The 16,340-nt window shown below is 47.2% G+C and overlaps 1 protein-coding gene across 3 annotated transcripts in view; it reads left to right on the forward strand.

Annotated features, from left to right (window-relative positions):
* Positions 1–16,340, forward strand: part of Lrrk1 (leucine rich repeat kinase 1) — a 138,452-nt gene that overhangs the window by 37,547 nt on the left and 84,565 nt on the right. For all 3 annotated transcript variants that reach the window (XM_040730655.1, XM_040730659.1, XM_040730661.1), the window contains 2 exons: positions 4,882–5,048; positions 14,389–14,560. In XM_040730655.1, coding sequence (XP_040586589.1) covers positions 4,882–5,048; positions 14,389–14,560 — 339 coding nt within the window. The remainder of the gene's footprint in view (positions 1–4,881; positions 5,049–14,388; positions 14,561–16,340) is intronic.

The following is a 16,340-nucleotide window of genomic DNA, read 5'->3' on the forward strand; positions in this document are numbered from 1 at the left end:
ATAAGGGCTGTCACTTTGTAAGCAGCTTGCATTGGCTTCTACGGAGCAAGTTTGGTTTCTTTTGTTTCTGTGTTGGTAGGGGGCTCATACTGTATGTCAGATGGTAGGCCTTGCATGTACCGTTTGACACTATGAGCCTCCTTCTTCCCAACATGTTGTGAAAAATTCCCAACATACAGTAATACTGAGGAAACTGAACCAATGTATACCTAACTACACACCTACTACCTAGTGTCTGACATGGGCCCATCCCATTTCTAATGATTTTAAAGTAAGTTACCAACATCTATACATTTCGCCCTTAACTACTAACGTGTATATGATGTTTATAATAGCTTTTTAGATAAAATGTCCACAAAGTGTAATGCACATGTTTTAAATGGACTTTTGGTACATTTTAGCGAGTGCAGCACCTATGTAATGCAAACTCCATCAAGATCTAGAGCCATTAGCACAAGCGATGTCCTCCTGCCCTCCCCCAGCTGAGATTAGTACATCATAGAAATAGCATTACTTTGAAAGATTTTATTTTCTCAGCATTTTGTTTGTGAGATTCATATCAGTCATCAGAATGATCGATAGTTCATTCCTTTTTTTATTGAGTAGTTATAGCTTCACAGTTTGTTTATTCAACAAATAAACAAAGTGGGCTACTTGAAGCTTGGCGGTATTGTAGCTACCACTTTTGTGAACATTCTTGGATAACTTTTGGGGGCATAGTCCCTCTGGGTAGAAATCTAAGAATGGAACTGGTAGATCATAGGTCTGTATGTGTTCAGATTTTCAAAGATGCCAGCAGAACTGTCTGTAATGTAAATTACACATTTTACATTCCAACCCATCAAGCCTGAGCATTCTGGCTGCGCACATCTTTTTAAAGTATAACACTCTGTTGGGAGTGTAGCAGGTGTTCCCGTGACTTGTGCGTTTCCCCGATGAGCAATGGTACTGAGTTTTTTGACTGTCTTCCAGTGTTCAAATCTTTGACTTTTTGTAGTTGCGTTGTTTAACTTTTTGTTATTATGTTATGTTTTTTATATTCTTTGTGGTAATCTATATACCATTTATCTTCAGGTGTGTCTTACAATATTGCCTTTCAGACTAGAATTTGCTTGCTTCTTTAAAAGATGCCTTTGATGACCATAAACTTAAACTTTGAACAAAGTCTAATTTAACACTTTTTCATGACTTCTAAGACCTTTGGTCAAATGTGATTTAGCAGTTTTGCTTCATAAATACTGTTTTTGGGGACTCATCTCGTCAGCACTGTCACAAAGTATGTGACACAGGCGCTCCACAAAGAAGGAGGTTTATTTGGTCGCAATTCTGGAGATTCGGGGACCTGCGTGAGCCCACGCTGGCTTAGCAGAAGTGGGGACACGTGTGCAGGAGTGATCACAGCTCAGACAAGAAGAACTGCCCCAACCTTCATGACCTAGACCCGCAGAGGCTCACCCTCTACAGCTTCCCCATCTTGCAGGAGCGGTGTCCTGTTACCATTCCTTAAATTCCCATCGGACCTGAGAAACATTCAAACCACATCAAACCCTAGCACCTTGCTTCCTCTGAAGTCTTGAAGGTAGTCTACATATATTCCTAGGATATTTATAGTTTTAGCCTTTATATTTTAGGTTCATGATCCACCTCAAGTTAACTTTTGTGCACTATAAAAGACAAGTATCTTTTAAATTTATTTTTATTTTATGCATGTAAGTGGTTTTGCCTGCATGTATGTATGCAACATGGGTGAGTAGTGCCTGCAGAGTCCTGAAGAGGTCAGATCTCCTGGAACTGTAGTTATAGACAGGTGTACACGGCCATGAGGGTGCTGGGAACTGAAGCCAGTGAATGCTCTTAACTGCTAAGCCATCTCTCCCGCCCACGTGATGAGGTGCTGGTACCCAATGAGCAGGCACCCTCCGTTGAAAACCCTCTTTCCCATTGTGTTGTTTTGGCACCCTTGTCAAAAGTTAATTAGATGGCCAAATTGTGAGTCTTGGTGTGTTTGTTATATGTGTGTGTGTGTGTGTGTGTGTGTGTGTGTGTGTGTGTGGTGTGTGTGGTGTATGCATTGGTGTGTTTCTGTGTGTGTGGTGTTGTATGTATACATGTGTGGAGTTTGTATATGGATGTGTGTGTGTGGTGTGGAATGTGTGTTGTGTTCTGTGGTGTGTTTGTGTGTTTGTGTGTGTTGTGTGTGGTATGTACTGTATGTGGTGTGTGTGTGTGTGTGTTAGCCTGAGCTTGACATCACATGACTTCCGTGCTCACTCTCCACAGTTTTCTTTTCCCCTTTTCCACTTCTGTGTGTGCGATGCGCATGTGTGTACACGCAAGTGAAGACTGAGGTTGATGTTGGGAATCCCCCTTGATTGCCTTCCCGCATTATTCATTGTGCCGGGTCTCCGGTCAAACCCAGAGCTGACTGGTATGGCTGGTTTCACTAGCCAGCTTGCTCTGGGATCCCATCTGTGCCTTCCAAACCTGAACTTACAAGATGGATGCCACTCCCACCTAACATTTATGTGGAGTCTGCAGATCCAAACTCATCCTTGTCCTTGCCCAGCAAGCACTCTAACCACTGGGCCATCTCGCTAGCCCTCTACATTATTTTCTGAGACAGGTCTCTCTCACTGGGCTCTAGCTCATGGATCCCGCCAAGGCAGCTGCAGTGGGCTGTCTCCACATTGCTCCAGCACACATGGAGCAGGCTGTACCCACTTGGGTGCTGGGGGTCTGAACTCGGGTTCTCACACTTGTGTGGAAATCTGAGCCAGCTCCGCAGCCCCATGAGCCTATTTCTTGACTCAGTTCTGCCCTAGGGGCTGTGTATGCTATTATCATATCACCTGCGTATGGGAGCCTAATTGTAAGTCTTGAAATCATGTAATCTTCCCACTCTCTCTTTCAGGATCGCTTTGACTATTCTCAAGTTTCCATGCAAACTTGAGAATCTGATATAATTTTACAAGGGGGAAAAGGTCCAACTGGGATTATAGTTAACTGAAATTGAAACTGTGCCTCAATTTAAGGGGAACTGTCACCTTCCTAGTATTTGTTCTCTAACCCATGAGCATGGGAGGTCTTCCTGGCTACACAATCTTAATTTTCCAGAGTTTAGATTTGACTCATCTTTTAATATATTTGTAAGCACGTCATCTTTGTGCTTTGTTGGGTAGTCAGTTTTCCGTTACTGGAACAAGGGCTGAGATAAGAAAGAGAAGGGGCTATTTCAGCTTGTAGTTTGGGTTCATGACAGATGGTCCCCACTGCTTTCGGTCTTGGATATGGACTGAACCAAAATGTTCAACTGGTGGATTGAGAAGGAACAGAGCGAGAATGAGGAGGGGCCCAGAGCCCCAGAGCCCCAAGTTCCAGCCCTGCCCGTCATCACAAGGTCTCTCCTACTGTGCAAACTTAGCCACGAATCATGGAATTCTCACCTTATTCCTTCTGTCACTCAACACAGTTCAGAACTTAGCTTCTCATGGGTGACAGCCCTTTCTCTAGCATTTGTAGAGAGAAAGCTTTCGCTCTTGCTTCCTAACCCCTTTGGAAATGTCCCGGAAGCCTCGAATTTTCTTTCCAGGGAAATGTACACACACAGAGAAACAGTTTTGTGCAGAAGTTTAAAATGTTCAGGGACCTTCCAAAGCCTGTAGGTCAGCCTTCAGGAGCGTGCAGACCTCTGTATGAACCCTTGTTCTGGAGCAGGACACTTGTAACGTGCATTCTTCCCACCAGCCTGATCCCAGAGCTGCATCAACCCCAAAATAACTGTATTGTTACAATGCTGTTGGCCAATGTCCAGGGGTTATCATTTGCTAGTTCTGTCTTAAGTAGTAACCCATGACTACTAACATATACATTTCTATAAGGTTTTATCTTACCAAGGGCACAGCCTCATACGTCCTCTCTTCCTGGGATCACATGGTAACTCCTATTCTTGACTACATTTCCCAGAATCCTCTTAGTCCCACCTATCTTGCTTCCCTATTGACCAACGGTGCTTCACTTATCAACCAATAGGACAACAAAAGGACTTCGCCCATCAGGTACTGATGGAGGGTAGTGATCACCTTCACCTGTATCTTTCCACCCAGCGCAGTGCTGGGCTGTGTTTGGTTGCTCTGCAGCGTTTAGCTGCTCGACTGTGTTTAGGTTCTCCATAGTACTCATGCGCTGGGTCCTCAACAATGCCACAGCCCTCTCCAAGTCTCACCTCTCCTCCCGAGCAGCACCAGATACCCAGCCGGCCAGAGCATCCCACATGCCCCCTCTGCCCAGAACAGGTTAGCACCCACTTAGAGAGAAGAGGGATGTTGCTACAGGAAGTCACAGTCTAGATACCCAGAATAGCAGGGTGGGTCAGTCACACACATGGTCCAAGAATGTCTCGAGGCCCAGAGTTTCAAAGGACTGACGGAGATACTGGGGTGGCATGTTAGCGCAGAGGCGAGGATTATCGATCCTAAATCACATGACCTTTTGAGAGCTTTCTTAGTAGAGAAGGGATTGGGAGCCATGTAGATGCCCACGCCCCGGGTCTTAGCTGCTCTTTCCCCACATGGCAGTAGGACCTTTTGGCTGGGACCATCAGCTCTCTCACCAGAGTACTGCCTGCCTCCTGTTGCCCAGGGCACTGGAGCTGTTCCAGTTGGCAGTCCCTCACAGCCAACTCTTCACTGCCCCAGTTAATGTCTTCCAAAATGGCTGAATGTCCCCCAGAGAAATAGGAACTTGCTGGCAGGATCATTTCCATTATCTTCCTACAACCGCCCCCCCCACCAGTCATGTCATGGGGCGTGCATTCCTCCACTGTCACCTCCAAATGCCAACCCAGAGGTTAGTGACACTGTGTGTATGTGTCTTTCCATTCAGGTGCCAAAGACATGGGCAGCAAACTGTCTGCTGCATCAGGTGGCCACTCCTCAGGGCGTTCCCCCAGCATGGAAGACATCCACACTGCATACAAGCAGAGAAACCTCTCCAGGGCCCGGGACCTGCTCAGAGAGGCTTGTGATGGGAGTGAATCCCCACAGGAGAAGGTAGGATGCATGCCTGCCCCAGAGTTGCTATCCTGCTTATGTATGAGAGTGTGCGTGATGGGGGCATGCACGTGCCTGTGTGTTCACATGGGAGACTGACACATGGGGTCTTCTGTATCGCTCCCTATCTTACTTTTTAAAATTTATTTACTTTCACTTTATGTATTTTGCCTGCAATGTATGTTAAGAAACACCATGTGCATGCAGTTCCCAGGGAAGCCGGAGGAGGGTGTCGGATCCCCTGGAACTATAATTATGGACAGATGTGAACCTTGATGTGGGCGTTGAGAGCCAGCTGAGCCTGGGTCCTCTGCAATGGCAGCAAGTGCTCACCTGCCCTCCATCATATTTGTTGATCAGGGTCTCTCACTAAACATACAGCTTGTCATCTCAGCCAGACTAGGCTGTTCAGAAAACCTCCAGATTCTTCCTGACTCTGCACCTCTAGAACTGAGGTTACAGACACGCACCAATGAATCTGGGCTTTACCCAGGTGCTGGGCATCCAAACCCAGGTCCTCATGTTTGCGCAGCAAGCACTTGCCCACCGAGTCACCCCTCCATAACCATCCCCAGCACACACTAGTTTTTGGAACAGAGTCTCATGTATCCCAGGCTGGCTTCTAAGTAAGAGATTGGGGACAATGAGCACAGTTGAGAGGACATTTGAATCCATGGTGTACGTGACAAAGGGCTCACCTGTCTGTGGGAGATGACCTAACTGTTCAGTCTACAGGATGCTATGAAGAATTCCCAAAGTGTCAGAAAATGTCTCAAAGTGATTTGAAAGCTCTCCAGTATATTTCAGAAAATAAGCAAGCAACTCCTGCTTCTATTAAGAATGGAGAATGAACCGGGTAGTGGTGGCACACGCCTTTAATCCCAGCACTCAGGAAGCAAAGTCCGGTGGGTCTCTCTGAGTTCCAAGCCAGCCTGGTCTACAGACTGAGTTCCAGGACAGCCAGGGCTGTTACAGAGAGAAACCCTGTCTCAAAAAGGAAGGGGGCAGGTGAATGCAGTAAGACACGAACACAGGCATATACATATACTCCATATAAAAATAAAGCGCTTTTAGAAAACAAGGGGAAGATCAGACAGGCATGCTCTTCAACACTCCCTTCACTGTGTGCATCTCAGGACTCAGAACACCACACACAGCAAGGAACATTTTGACGCTGGAGTGAGTTCAGACCTGCTGGTGAGTTCAGAGCCCAAGGAAAACATGGTGGTGCATTTCTGGGGTCTTTTTCACCTTTTTTTTTTAACATCCCAGACTTTAAACATGAAGAAGCTGACAACCCAGAAACAAACTGACATAAAGAGGCTCCAAGGCTGTTGCAGCAGCCCGTGGACCAGGCCAGGCCAGCATGGAAAGACAGAAAGTCTATAGGCAGCCCCCAGCCAAGTCACAGAAGTGCCCACAGTGCCTGTCACTCTCCAGTCAAGGCCAGTAGAAAGGCTCTAAACTGCCAGGCGGTAAAAAGTTGCCCCAGTCATCCAAGAAGGCTTTGAGGAGCTGGGATGCTAATTGACACTAGATGATCATGTAAGAAATGTGCAACCCCTCCCCAACGGCTGCCACTGGGGACCTAGGGAGCAAGGAGACCTCCATGCCCAACAGGCACCAGGAATCGGTCCCACTGGTGCCGTGTAGTTCTGAGTAGTTTCTGGTTTTCCACCCCACCAGGAACTGATGAATCTGTACCACCATTCACCTACCAGAGCTAACGAGAGTCCAAGGTCAACACTGAAATAAACCCCAATCCTAAAATACGTTCTCACTCATCACCAGATCCCAGTAAACAAACTCTCCTGGGGAAGCAGAAAAACAGCAAACCTATGAAAAAAGGCAACGGCATGCCAACAGCTGGATGAGTCAGATTCTGAGGGCTCTGACAAGAATCTAAAACAGACAGAACACTCCAGTGAGCAAACACTTGAAGCAAGAAGTAAACACCAGGCGTCTCCCAGGCAAAACTGCTCCTGGAGAAACAAAAGGAAACAGGATGGAAATTTTAGAGCCTGTCAAATACAAGAGCTGAAGTTTTGTTTTGTAGCCAGACTCAACTCTAGAATAGAGAAGACAAAGGAGGGAATCTGTACCCTAATGTGAGGCGAGGGAGGGAGGGAGGGAGGGAGGGAGGGAGGGAGGGAGGGAGGGAGGGAGGGAGGGAGGGAGAGAGAGAGAGAGAGAGAGAGAGAGAGAGAGAGAGAGAGAGAGAGAATAAACAGACCCTCAGAGGCATGTGAGAATCTTAGCTGAGCTCACATCATCAAAGTCCAGAAGAAAGGAGTGGAAGGAAACTCTGAAGGAGTTAAGGAGTTAAGGAAACGGAAAACTCCCGCAAAGAAGCCGCCAGCAAGCAGAGTGAAGAAGCTAGGGGTCCCCAACAGGGTAGAACTCGGCGACCTGTGCTCCTCACTCATCATACTCAAACAACCCCGAAAACTGAAAAATACGGAAAGCAGCCAGGGAAAGCTGTTGCCTGGAGGGGAAACAATCCAAACGACGTCTTCAGGCACCATGGGAACCGAGAGGACGTGGCACCAAGTGCTAAAGAGAAAAAGCCCCGACCTACAATCCCACAGCCTGGAAAATGCCTTTCAATGAAGAGAAAAAACATACATCTGGAGTGATGGGAAGCAACAGAGAACCAATGTCTGCAAGGCGTCCCTAGAGGGACAGCTAAAAACAGCAAATAACGGAATGAGGACTGCTGGATAAACAGGAAAAGAAAGTGGCGAGAACAAAACACGGATACACAAAGCAGGTTATCACAGGGCTGCACGCCTTTAATCCCAGCACTCGGGAGGAAGAGGCAGGCAGATCTACAAAGTGACCTACATGGAGAGTTCCAGGCCAGCCAGGGATACATAGCGAGACACTGTCTCAATATAAATATTAAAACTATACATGGTGGTGGCACATGCCCTTAATCCCAGCACTCAGGAGGCAGAGGCAGGCAGATCTCTGTGAGTTCGAGGCCAGCCTGGTCTACAAGAGCTAGTTCCAGTACAGTCAGGGCTACACAGAGAAACAATGCCTCGAAAAAAACAAAACAAAACAAAAAATTGTACTAGAGCTATATTAAAAAACACTGTAATCTATTAAAAATGAAATTCAAAATATATCAAGCTGCTCACAAAAAACAATGAAAATGAAAGTAAACAAAACAAACAAAATTACATGGCAGACTTACACTTTAATGTCTAAATAACTATATTAAATATAAATTATTTAAATTCATGAGCTTAGTTCCTGTTAGGATTTTTTTAAAAGAATAAGAAAATGGATATTTCTATGAGACACTCACATTAAATAAATTGATTTTGTGTGTATGTGTATTTGTGTGTGGATATGTGTGTGTATTCTGAAAGTAATTAGATGGAAAAATACAGACCTGTTAATATCAGATAAAGTGAACTACAGAGCAAAGAGAATTACCACGGACGGGGAGGGTTAGTAACTAAGATGCTATCCCCATGATAGCAACCTTCAGTGTTTATGCACTGGATTACAGAGGTATAAAATTTGTGAAACAAAAGATATGATCTATCTGAAAGAACGAGATATATCCATATGGTCCCAGGAGTTTAGGGCATCATCTCAACAAATGATAGACCAATCAAACAGAAGATTGTCATCAAGGTTACAGAAGAACTCAGTGCCACCACCACTAACAGGATCTAACTAGCATTGACAAGAACACTGCATCCACAGCATAGACTGCACACTATTCTTGATGTCCACAGAACATAACCAAGGGAGACCGTGTCATGGCCATGAGATTAAACCCCAACACACTTCAAAGGAATTGAAATAGCACACAGTGTTCTCTTACTTCGGTGGAATTAAAATAGAAGTCCATAGCAAGAGGTAATCTCCAAACACTTGGAAGCTAACAACATACTTCTAAACCATCTGTGGGTTAAAGATGGGAATATAAAACACATTGAATTGGTTCTGGAGAGATGGTTCTGTGGTTAAGAGGTTGTACTGCTCTTCGAGAAGACCGAAGTTTGGTTCCCAGCACCCACATCAGGCAGCTCACAACCTCCTGTGCTCTAGGAGGATAAGACACTACTCTTTTGGGTTCCACTCACATGTACACATATTTACACACAGACACACACTTATCACACTCAATTTCCCGCAAGACCAGGAATAAGGCAAGAATATTACTGTCAGTATACCACTGGAAGTTCTATTTAAGAATAATTATAATTAACACTCATCCAACAAGGGAGATGCCATATCATAAGAATGGTTTCCCAGAGCGAGACTTATCTGTTGACTCTAGCACCGTGATTCTCAATCTTCCTAATGCTGTGGCTCTTTAATATAGTTCTTCATGTTGTAGTAACTCCCAACCATGAGAATATTTTGTTGTGACTTCATAACTATAATTTTCTTATTGTTATAAATAATAATGCAAGTATTTTTGGAGATAGGGGTTTGCCGAAGGGGTCATCACACACAGATTGAGAACCACTGCTTAACTTTACAGCATAATTTGTGATAGTGGTTATAATTATAATCAATGTAGTATTATTCAACAGAACACCTGATGTTCAAGCCAGGAAAATAAGGTGAAGACATTAAATAAAATATGTACAGATATGAAGGGAAAATAAAACAATCCTCTATTTGCAGATGGTGCAATCTGCATAATAAGTCCATAAAAGGAAGAATCTAGAAAAAAAGGAAAGCAGATAAACTGTATATTGCCAAAGTTAGAAATTTAAACTCCAAGAAACACTCTTTTTGGAGGCCAGAAAGAAAACACACAGCCTCGGAGGGAGTATTTGCTTACTTACATCTTGAGCTTGGGATCCTCTCTGGAAGATAGAACCTGGAGAAGTGGATATTAGAAAACAAGCATTCCATGCTCAGGCAAGAAGCCCTACTCTACTCAGTGGAACACACACACACGCACACACACACGCACACACACACACACACGCATGCACGTGCGCACACACACACAACACAGGCACGCACGCCTGTGCACACACACACACACGCGTGCATGTGCGCGCACACACACACACAACACAGGCACACACGCCTGTGCACACACACAGGCACGCATGCGCGCACACACACACACACGCATGCACGTGCACGCACACACAACACAGGCACGCACGCCTGTGCACACACACAGGCACGCATGCACGCACACACACACAGGCACGCGTGCGCACACACACACACACACACACACACCAGGCTGGCTTTCTCCCTTCTTGCTTCTTGGTATGATCAGGTAGAGCATCCTGGCAAAGAAGGCATGGGGCAGCAAAGCTGTTTACCTCATGGCAGACAGGAAGAAGGGAGGAAAGGAGAGGAGGGGAGGAGCATAGTGGAGCAGTGACAGGACACACCAGTCAGGGACATTTCCCCCAGTGACCTCCTTCCTCCAGCTGGGTACACCTGCTACAGTCTGTTCCACTATGGACGGGTGGATATTGATCCACAGAATGACAGAAGTGTAAGAGATTAGTGCCTGGCAGAGTTGGGGTGGCAGGGTGGCTGACCCTCCGGGAGGTGGCAGGGGCCAGATTTCTTGGCAAAGGAAAGTCTGTGTAGCATGAGTCCACCCGACATCACATCACCAGTTTTGAAACTGTGGACAGTTATGAAAGATGTCTCCGCCAGCATAAACTGGGTGAAGGGTACTGAGTGAGTCCTGTCTGCTCATATTGAGACTTCTGTAGTCTCAAATTATTTCACAGCAAAACAACAAAAAAAAAGTTTTTAAAAATGAGAACAATCCAATGCCACTTTATAATGTTTGCAAACTGGCAAAAGTAAATCAATCCATGATGTTTGCGTGTTTGCAGTCAGGGTATTGAGTCTTCCTGGCAGGGCAGAGATGGGGGGGGGGGCGCGGGATGACTGACACAATAGAAGCTCCTTAGCTTCTCATGTGATGACAAAATACCCTAGAAAGACAGCTTAAGAAGGGGAAAGGGTTTTTTTTTTTGTCTGCTTACTTTTTGATTTGTGTTTTTGTGGGCTTCAGCCCATTACCAGCCGGCTCTGTTGCTTTTAGGTGGGTGATAGGCAGCACACATGGCAGAGAAGGCACAGGGACACAACATTGCTCACCCTGGGGCGGCATCTAAGGAGAAAGGAGGAAAGGGCGCAGTGGCAGTGACAAGATCCATCGGTCGTGGGCATGTCTTCCGGTGGCCTCTTCTCTCCAAGTGGAGACCACCATAGTTAATTCCACTATGAACTGAACAGGATATTACTCTGTTGAGGAAGTCAGAGCCCTCAGAGCTAGTCACCACCCCAGCTGGGGACCCAGCCTGTCCTCAGCACAGGACCCTTGGGGACATTCTCTAGACAAACCACAGCAAGGGGCTTTCTGAGCTAAGCTCTGTTCCCCTGCCTGGAGGCCCATGCACATGGGAGTCGTGGCAGTTCAGGAAACTGAGTGATTGTTTTTCCCTGTAGGCATATCACACCTTGTAAAAATATGTAAAGAAGGCCAGAGAGAAGGCTCAGCGCGTAAAGTGCTTACAGTGTAAGCATGAATGCCTGAGTTTGATCCCTAACACCCGTGTAAAAGTGAAATTTGGGGACATAGGCCTGAAACTGCAGTACATGGTAGGGGCGGAGGGGAGGGAAGGAGACGGGTGGATCCTGGGGACTTAACTGGCCGCCAGCCCGGCAGAAACGGGAGCTCTGTGTTCAGTGAGAGACCTTGTCTCAAAAGGTAACTTGGAGAGCAGTAACGGAAGATACAAGCCAGTCTCCAGCCTCCACCGTGCAGGAGCACAATCCTCCAAACACACTTGGGTGCCAAAATACAAATAATTAGTTGAAAAGCACTTATGGTTATGTGAGGCCTCCTTATGAGCGTGTGTGGATGGGTAGACATGCCCTAGAAGGCCACGTGGGCACTGACCTTTATACAGGGAGATGAGGGCGTAGAAGGAAGCTGGCCTTTTATTTTATATGGAATTAAAGACTTCAGAGCCACCAGGCTGTCTCTGGCCAGAGAGGCAGCTCCTTCCTTCCCTGCCTTCTGGTTTCCTCTTGTCTGTGGCCGACTGTGACCTCACCCATCACCTTGTGAGAATGGGGCTTTTAAGCCTGGATGGACAGGAGTCTAGACAGCTCTTAGTCCTGATGGTCAGTTAATCAATCACTTGTGGCTTTCTCCAGAATGCGAGTGCTTTCCAGGAATGGCTGGGCTTCCGGCTCCCACGTGCCCAGAGGAGTAGTGGATTTTTGTTTTCTAGTTGTATTTAAGCAAGTAAGTCCGGTCCCCTCATTTGTTTTTCGGACATACCACCTCTAGTCTGGTCACACCACTTACAGAACTCACCCGTTCCCCCAAGAGTCCCACACTGCCCAGGGGGTCTTGGATGAAATGAAGAGAACGTGGGTTTCCGTGCCACACAGGCTGCAGTTAAGATCCAGGGTAGCTCTGTTGATCACGCAGCCCCTACCTGAGGGTTACATGTTCACTCTCCTGTCATGGGAATGCAGACAGATGGCTTGCATAGCCGTACTGAGGGCTGCATGTAGCTATGAGAACGAAGCACTCAGTACAGTGTCCACGCTCCCACAGAGCTTGTGAGCATCCGTTTCTTTCTCCAGAGCGCCACTTACCCATCCCTTCCTGCCCACCTTGCTCTGCCATACCTTCTGGAGATGTTTGGGTGGTTGTTTTACACACCTCCCCACTGTGAGCTTGCCTGTCAGTTCTCGAAGGCCAGCAGTCCCCTACAGTATCCTCTGTGGTCACCCCCCCTTACACATACAGGACTTCCATACAGACAGACAAGTGCAGACTGACTCGTTCCTGCTTGCGTTCAACAGGCTAGTGCTCAGGATCACGGGAAGCAGTCATGTGGTAGGAGGGACCCAAATTTCAGTAATGTGTTCCCACATTCATGACCGCCCTTTGTGTGGACCCAGGTCTGCAAGTTACGATTCTGCTTTAGATGCCAGGGTGGCTGGGATGAAGCTGGGACTCAGGCAGGGGCCAGTGACTGCCTTATTATTTTCTTTCTTTGAACTCAAACCAAGAATCCTGCTGCTGTTTCCGAGTCCCTGGATTCTGGTGTGTGGAGCCCCATCCCCATCATTCACATTCCCTTGATCAATAACTTGTAGGGTGGAGTCTTGGTTAGGGGTTTTATTGCTGTGACGAAGCATCTATTTGGAGCTTGCTCACAGTTTCAGAGGTTTAGGTCATTTTCATCATGTGGGGAAAATGTCAGCATGCAGACAGACATGGTGATGGAGAGGTAGCTGAGACTTGTGTACCCAGATCTGTGGGCAGCAGGAAGAGAGTACAGACACTGGGATTTTCTTTTTCTTTTTAGTTTTTTGAGACAGGGTTTCTCTGTGGCTTTGGAGGCTGTCCTGGTAACTAGCTCTTGTAGACCAAGCTGGCCTCGAACTCACAGAGATCCGCCTGCCTCTGCCTCCCAAGTACTGGGATTAAAGGCGTGCGCCACTACAGCCAGGCCTGACTTGGATTCTTGAAACCCCCAGTGACACACTTTCTCAGACAAGGCCACACCTACTCCAACAAGGCCACACCTCCTAGTCCCTATCAAGTAGTTCCATTCTCTAATAACCAAGCATCCAAATCTATGAGTCTAGGAGGGCAATTCTCACTCAAGCCACCACAGGTGGTCCTCGGGAGCTTGCTGTCTCCCCCTCCCTGAGGTGCACAGGCTGTCATACGGCAGTTGAACACTGGCTCTGGGCTCATATGGTGTCCGTCTTCATGAAGCAGGTGGTCGAGAGAATGCTATACTGTAAAAGTCGAATTCGAATAGTTAGAGGCAGGTTTTCTAAAAGAAATATTTCTTAGCAGGATGGTGGTTCTAATGGTAGGGAAATAACATGCATTCAGGAACAGTCACACTGGATTTTGACTTTTCCATGGGACAGGGGTATGTGCACTCCTCTCTGTGGCACGGAGCAACCATGCCAACCACAACTCCAGGTGCAGTGTTTCTAAACTGTGGAGTCCTGGATTAGGTAGGCTCAGTGCATTGCACGTGGTACTTTCAAACCTATGGGTTTGCACCGAGTATAAGTAGGTAAGCATCTCTATGTATGCTAAAACCATCGTTTCCACATGGAATAATACAGAACTCTTGGTGAGCTGGTTTCTGCTTGTGTTCTAAGTTTGTGAAGTTGAGTGCGGCAGTCCACTCTGCTGCAGTCACTGTCCAAGCATGATGCAGCACACGGGGCGGGGCTTGCCATCCTGGGCAGCCGAGCTGCAGTCTTGACAGAGGCTCGGGGGAAACATTTGAAGTGATGGAGCTGGCCTCGCTGAACCCTGTCCTGTTCTGACCAGGGTCAGCTGCTGAGCATTTCGGCAGCCCATGGAGACCTGGAGACCGTCCGATTCCTGCTCACTGAGAAGCACGTGGAGCTGCCGACGGAGCCCACCGATGACCACCCAGCTGTGGTGGCAGCGCATTTTGGACACACCGACGTAGTGCATGAGTTGCTAGAGTCCTTATCAGGTAAAGCGCTGTGTGTGAGCTTTTTCCACTGCCATTTCTAGCTTTGCCTTTTCTGGAACACAGTTGGAACCACAGCCTTAGGTAACCTTTTCAGATCGGTTTCTCTCATCTAGCAATATGCAGCGAACATTGTGCAGTGATTTTTAATCCCTCGGTAACTTACTCTTTTTAGAGATAAACAATACTCTATTGCACGGTTATGCCATGATATGACTGGTGCATTTGTAATTTGCTGCTGGTGAACTCAAGGTGTTCTAGTCTCCTATAACTTCCTTGTAGTCTTGGCTCAGCAATGAGGGATGAATGCCAAAACATCATTGCACCAACAGGTTGAGGCAGACTCTAGGAAAGATCTTTAGGTGTTAGACCTTTGATGCCAAGGCTATGTGCTGTATAATAACCCTCACATAGTTTAATAGTCTGTAATTGATACCTTGAATTTTTTCCCATAATTTTAAAAACCAAAGACCCTATTGTTTCTGTTTTCCAGTGGGGTCACACATCACGTGGTGGCCCGGTGTGGGTGTGTCTGTGTGCATTGAGATAGACCTATGCTCAGTGGCTCCTCCCAGCCAGTGTTCCACTTGTGTGCCTGGAGAGGGAAGGGATTTCTGGCTAGGAATCAGCAGAGTCTCAAGAAGCAGGCTAGGGCCGGGTGGTGGCGGCGCCCACCTTCAATTCCTGCACTCAGGAGGCAGAGGCAGGCAGATCTCTGTGAGTTCCAGACCAGCCTCCAAAGCCACAGAGAAACCCTGTCTCGAAAAAAAATAAAAACAAAAAACAAAAAAGAAGAAGAAGAAGAAGCAGGCTGGATGAGAGGAGACATAGGAAGGCAAGAGGGAGCTAAAGAATGGCTCTCTTCAGGGCTCTCACGATTGGCGTTGAGTCCAAAAGGGTCTGTCACGAGCTGACTCAGCACCTGCCTTAGTTACTTTTCTATTACTGTGATAAAGCACTGTTACCAGGACAACTACAAAAGAACGTCTTTGGCTGGTCATAAAGAGTTACGATGGCAGAGCAGGGGCACAGAGATAGGCAGCAGGAATAGCTGGCAGCCCCCATCTTTATCCACAAGCAGGAAGCAGAGAGCACCCTGGGAACAGCTTGGGCTTTAGAAACCTCAAAGCCCACCCCCCGTGACACACCTCCTCCAACAAGGCCACGCCTCCTCATCCTCCCTAAACAGTTCCACGCCCTGAGGACTAAGCATTCACACACACAAGTCTATGGGAGTCATTCTCGTTCCTACAACCGGAGGGCCTGCGTGTCCAACTGATGTTTATTAAATATTTTCCAAGTACTGAGCACCTTCAGAACCTGAGAGGCGTGGGAAAGGTTTAGAAAGGTGCTCTCAGCCCTTTAATAGCAGCTTCTGGGCAGATGGGGGAAACTGAGTCAAAAAGGAGTAAATCTGTGCACTGCAGTTATGCTGAGACACAGAGGCCTAGAAGGGCGTGGAGTGAGCTCAGCAAACAATGCAAGGCCTGGGTTTCCTGGGTGCCCTGCCACTGCAAGCCAAAGGCCTGGGTTTCCTGGGTGCCCCGCCACTGCAAGCCAAAGGCCTGGGTTTCCTGGGTGCCCCGCCACTGCAAGCCAAAGGCCTGGGCCTCTCGCATGCTGTTATTCCTGGAGCTTCTTCCTGCGTTGGCTTCATCTCCGGGTAAATGCTGAGAATTGAAGGGCTTGAGAGCAACATTCTGGTTCCACAGGAGAGGCATAGGAGGGCAAAACAGCGCCCGCCCTCTGGTAACTCCCAGATGACAGGCAGGCAGCATGGTTA

Source organism: Mesocricetus auratus, unplaced genomic scaffold (assembly GCF_017639785.1).
Source record: "Mesocricetus auratus isolate SY011 unplaced genomic scaffold, BCM_Maur_2.0 Super-Scaffold_4256, whole genome shotgun sequence".
NCBI classification, from domain to species: Eukaryota; Metazoa; Chordata; class Mammalia; order Rodentia; family Cricetidae; genus Mesocricetus; species Mesocricetus auratus.